Source organism: Mus pahari, chromosome 2, assembly GCF_900095145.1.
Source record: "Mus pahari chromosome 2, PAHARI_EIJ_v1.1, whole genome shotgun sequence".
NCBI lineage: Eukaryota > Metazoa > Chordata > Mammalia > Rodentia > Muridae > Mus > Mus pahari.
The window spans coordinates 138,032,549-138,038,548 of NC_034591.1; the positions used below are offsets into that span (position 1 = coordinate 138,032,549).

The window sequence follows — 6,000 nt, forward strand, 5'->3', positions numbered from 1 at the left end:
GGTAATTTTTTAAAAAAGAGTATCCAAAAACTAAAGTGTGACAATAAGAAATATAATCCATATGAGGCAGATACTGTATTTTAAACTATGAATTTTCCTCAAATTAATGTCAGGTGTCATTTCAGAGCAGAAAGCTCATTAAAAAAATATTAATGCCATTTATAATTACATTCAGGAGAGTCACATGTGGTACCAACACCACTAATTTCATCCCTGAAGGGTAGAAAAAGAAGATCATTAAACATTTGGGGCCAGCCTGGGCTATGGTATAAGCATGCAACTTGGAAATCTGCCACTTATTTGATGAAGGCTGTCTCATTATCCTTTCTACAGGTCAAATGACAAGAGCTTGACCCAAGTACTCAATTTCTGAAAACAAGGAGTCTTGCTATCAAATGGGGTGGCTTTGAGATGAAGCAGGGAGTCTTAGGTCAAAACCACAGACAGTAAAACTAAGAGATAAGCAAGGATACTGGCAGTTCAAGGACAGAGGCCCACAGGCCCAACTTGGGTGGGTCAACCGACTCCACTTTAGTATAACAGAATAATTTGGTTCTGCTCTGTAATTAGGTGTATACTGATGAAATCTTCCAAAGAAAAAGAACTTGAAAAACATTTTTAAGAAAAAAGGTCTGTGAAAGAGGCTGTTTTGTCATCTTCCTACAAGAGGTGGCATTTAGTATACTATACAGTGCTGAAGAGTTGGTTCAGCAGTCAAGAACACTTGTTGCTCTTGAGGGAGACCACGGTTTGATTTCCAGTACCCAAGTAATGGCTCAAAATCTTCCCAAGGGATCCAATGCACTCTTCTGACCTCCACAGACACCAGGCATACATACATACATGCAGACAAAATCCTCATGCACATAAGGTAATAATCTAAAAATATTAAAAATGCCTAGATACAATGATGAAGGATCCCTGTCAAAGAACTGTCCTGCTCACAAGGTGACTTTTACCTATGAATTAACCTAGTTAAGATGCCTCACAAGAATGCACAGAAGCACATATTTTAGGTAATTCTAGATCCTGTGAAGCTGACCATCATCTATCTAGTCATGTAGACTAACTATCACAATGAGTGATGTCCTATTCTATCTCCCAAATTTTGGTTAGCAGTCATCATGGTTAGAAAATGAAAAGTGCTAGGTGTGGGAGGCAAATGCCTTTACATCCAGTGCAAGGTAGAGGCAGACTGGTCTACAGAGTGAGTTCCAGGACAGCCAGGGCTATACAGAGAAACCCTGTCTCGAAAAAAAACAAAAAAAAAAAGAAAAAAAAAACAAAAAAAGAAGAAGAAGAAGAAGAAGAAGAAGAAGAAGAAGAAGAAGAAGAAGAAGAGGAGGAGGAGGAGGAGGAGGAGGAGGAGGGAGAAAGGAGGAAGAAAAGAAAAAGAAAAAGAGAAGGAGAAGTAGCAGCAGTTGCCAAAGGCTACCCCAGGTTTGTTTATTCATATTTATTTTGTTTGTGGCGACAAGTTCTTTATCTCATAGCTGTCTGGCTATGATCTCCAGCCATGCCTCTACTGGCATGAACCACCAGACCCATTATCTTTTGAACACATGTGAGACATTAGAAATGTATGTACCACCTGAGGCAGATGATCATGAGCCACATCTAATAGGTTATTTTAATTAATGCTGCAGATATTATCTAAAGGGATAAAAAAAGTCACATTAGTTAAAAAATTAGTTAACTAATTCCCATTAGTTAAGAAATTCCTTAAGAGGCTTAGAAAAGAAGAAAAGAAATTCCTTAAAAAAAGTTATTTAAATTTTGTATATTTAAGTAACTTTTCGCCATGTAGTCCTTGTTGTCCTAGAACTCACTCTAAACACCAGACTGGCCTTGAACCCAGATCTCCAGCTCCTTCACACAGAGTACAATAGGAACTAGGAGCGCTCCTATGTCTTCTATAAACAGACTTGCAATGTGAGGGCAGTCCTTGTGAGTAGGCTTGTCCTCTGTAGTAGGGTCTCACCCAGATTTCCTTGCTCGACTGTCAGCACCATCTCATCCATCACCACAGCCCGAAAGTCCAAGTCCTCTTCACAGCATTTGGCCTTCAATGCTCGTAAGATCTCTTTCTGTGGGTAGTCCTCCCTGATGCGACGATCTGTCAAGAACCACAGCTTACCACTCACTGAGCTACACATCTCGGTCTGCTTGTTCTTCCTTTTCTGGATTAGTTGATGTAAACTTTTATCTAGATGGGAAAGGAAATACACATGAGATTGATGAAATCTGATTTCACAGATAAGAGTTCTATGCTAACTAAACACAGGAGTGGAGAGGGGTATCTCCAGCTAATCTGACTACTTAGGCACAGGAGGGTCAGGGGCTCAATGTCACATTTGGCTGCACAGAGAACCCAAGGCCAACCTGATTCAAACAAATACCTTCTCCCTGATGGTATACCTGTAATAATATGGACATCTCAGAAAATAAGATTTCTCCATTTCCCCTGGGGAAGCTAACAATACAGCAGGTCACAGAATAAACTTTTGTTTGGGAATTATACTTAATCTGATCGCCTATCTGTACTGTTTCACCCTTCCCAGCACCTACACACTGGCTTACAACCATCCAGTTCCATTCAACACCCTCCTATGACCTGGTGTCACATGTGGGCAACAGGCAAGCATATACTGCAAAAGGTGTACATGCACAGTTAATAAGCCTAAAAAAAATTAATGATACAAAATCTAATTCCCAGCTGAGCATGCTGGTGCACACCTTTAATCCCAGTCAGAGACAGGTGGGTCTCTGGAGGCCAGTTCAGGACTGCCAGAGCTACAAGAGAAACCCTGTCTTGGGGGAAAAAAAATTTCCTTCCCTTTCTAGTATGAAAAGGCAATCCTTTATATTTGTATTTGTATAAGCGATTTGTATAAATCGTTGGTAATATCCTACTTCCCCATCACTAGATAACCCATTAAGTCTGTAGTTTTATATTTAATTTTCCCTTGCTCTTTTACAATAATAGTGAAAATCATATTGCTACATAAGCAAAGCCCAGCATCTTAGGTAGTAACTTAAAAGAGGAAAGATTTTGATAACAAAAGGAGTTCCACATGATGCAAGCAACACCCATGCCCATCACTGTACACCACTGCTCAGGGACAGCACTCTTAGTGTTTAGTTTAGTTTGTGTCCCTTCTTTAAATAGAACATTTGAAACATATTTTACTAGAGTGTAAAAAATGAGGATGCTGCCGGGCATGGTGGTGCCTTTAATCCCAGCACTCGGGAGGCAGAGGCAGGCGGATTTCTGAGTTCGAGGCCAGCCTGGTCTACAGAGTGAGTTCCAGGACAGCCAGGGCTACGCAGAGAAACCCTGTCTCGAAAAACCAAGAAAAAAAAAAGAGGATCTTTTCCACAGAGTGCCATTTCTCTGAGTCTGAATCAGACAAAAGCTAAAAAATTGTCTTCCTGAAAAGCAAATAATTTATCACTCACAGTTTGATAATAAAGAGAACATTTTAAATGCCTATTTTAGATAAGTTGGAGGCCAGCCTCTTCTACAAAATGAGACCTTTTCACTTCCGTTCCCCCCCCCCAAATACAACCCTAAACCTTCCCTTGCCCACGGCATCCTGGATGTGAGCATGTGAGCGAGGGCAACAGGCAAGAGAACTAACTCCCCAACCCTACTCACATCTCTCACTCCCACCCAGAGTACATCAAAGCTTCCTGATGCACTCAGTTGACATGCTTAGTTGAAGCCACTGATGCAGAGCATGTGAGCAGATGGAATTAAGACTTTATCATGCCAAACAGCATGGATTTCAATCCAGAAACAAAGGTCAAGATCAGAAGGAAGCAAAGGCAAGGCAGATCAGCAGGTTCCTGAGTAGCAAGACAGAACTGGTCCTTCAATGGACCCTTCCCCATTCTCCCAGATACCATCCGGGGAGGACTTTTTTCACAAACCCATATGATAAGCCAAAAGTATAGACCCTAGTATTTTGGCTTGCGAAGCCTATCACTAAAACATCTACTGATGCTGTTTCTCTTACATCACAACCATTTCTATCACAAGGTAAACCAATGGTTTTAAGCCAGAGGTTAATCTCTGCTACATACAATAATAACTCAATTAAAGCTAAGAAGAAATCCAGCCAATGCCATCATTCCCTATTTTGGAAAATTGTAAATTACAATGATTGTGTAGTTTAATTAAATCTCATTAGAAGATGAGATATATAATATAAATAAAAATGTTTATATTTTCCCAATATCCTATAGAGCCTACAAGATACAAACTTACGCTCCGTTTTCCTTGAACAGAAATTTTTTTTTTTTTTTTTTTTGTAAGTGGTAATTTGTTTTGAGACAAGGTCTTACCTCCAGACTCAACTTTCCTCAACAAGCATGTCACCATGCCTAGCCAAACATTTTTTTCTACAAAGCATTTTGATAAGACTTTTACTTTAACCATAGTTGTGGAAAACTTAGAAAAACTTAGAAAGCAAGCCTGCACTTCTTCCCTGGAAGGGACAAATGTTTCTTCTGAGGGCTAATGCTATCTGTACTCTCCTCCCTGTGGACAACCAAAGAAGGCAAAATTGTGTACCCAACCAGGTATAAATATTGAATTTTAGTGAGAAGTAGGTTTTGACTTAATGTGTATGAGTGTCTGTCTACAGGTTTGTTATGTGCACCAGGTTCATATGTGGTGCCTGTGGAGGCTAAGAAAGCAGACAGCCTGGAAATATGATTATAGATGCTGTGAGCTACCACATGGGTGATGGGAACCAAACTTGGATCCTCTACAAGGGTAGCAAGTGCTCTGAACGTCTGAGTCATCTACAGGTTTGACAATTTTCCCTTGCAAAGTTCAGCATGAGCATGCAAATAAAGCATACAAGGCTAAAAATAATGAAGTTCTTTTAATCAAGTTATGTTTTCAGTGTTTTAAGTCTAGATCTTTTCCTTTAAAGAGTCTCAAACCTGCCCTGACCGTACTGCACCCTAACCCTGCTCCTGCCCCCACTACCAGTGCTGGGAATATAGGCAAAGGTCACCAAACCCAGCTCTACATTCTTTAGACTACGACTTTATTTTCACAAATTTCTAATTCTTATACTACACACACTAAAGCTAAAAACGATTACTTTTTTTACCTTGCAAATAATTTCAAAAGCTTAGGCATTGTAGCTCCTATTTCCAATTTCCTTAATAAAAAATATTCTCAAAACTCAAAATCCTTGAACTTTATGAAGACTTAGAATTTTCAATGAGCTGTAACTATCCACTGCAGATTGATAGCAATTTTCAAAAAAAGAAAGTATAACATCGAAAAATAAAAGTGAAAAAAATTAAGGATACTATGTATGTTCCCCTCTCCCTCTGAGTCTGTGGTCTGAAGGGTTAAAAAAAACTTCCTGTTACTGAGACCTTATATAGCTTTGTCCTGATTCTTCTCTAGCAGTCTCTAATATACTAAAGATGCCCTGTCTACTATTACACCTGTACTCTATCACTATCATACTATAATTTGGGGAGTGTTTTTTATTTATTGTGTGTGGGGGGATACTTACGTGCCAGTGCACTAATACAGACAGAGGTTAAAGGACAACTTAACCTAGTCAGTTCTCTCCACCATGTAAATTCTGAGGATAAAACTCAGGTCGCTAGAGTTGACAGCAAGCACCTTTACCTGCTAATCTATTATGCCAACCATGGTTTTTGCTGTTGTTTTTTGAAACAAGGTCATACCATGTAAGTCTGAGGGGCCTGAATCCTGCTATGTAAACATGGCTGGGATTAAATGCATGTGGCACCATAGCAGGCTCCTACACTTGTCATATAACAAGTGGTCTAACATCAGATGGTAGGCAGCAGTTCCTTAATATACTTAACCCTCTGTATCTGCACGTTCTATCTAGTGAATCTAGTGATTCAGTCCTCAGTTGTGAGGACTGAAATCATTAATAAGAATAAAAATCCAGCTGGGCATGGTGGCGCACTCCTTTAGTCCCAGCACTTGGGAGGCAG

At 39.8% G+C, this 6,000-nt stretch overlaps 1 protein-coding gene across 1 annotated transcript in view; it reads right to left on the bottom strand.

Moving 5' to 3' along the window:
* Rimklb (ribosomal modification protein rimK like family member B) overlaps nucleotides 1-6,000 on the bottom strand; it is a 39,041-nt gene that overhangs the window by 21,844 nt on the left and 11,197 nt on the right. Inside the window, exon 2 of the mRNA XM_021190556.2 lies at nucleotides 1,982-2,206. Within this exon, the coding sequence (XP_021046215.1) occupies nucleotides 1,982-2,156 (175 nt within the window). The 5' untranslated portion in view covers nucleotides 2,157-2,206. The remainder of the gene's footprint in view (nucleotides 1-1,981; nucleotides 2,207-6,000) is intronic.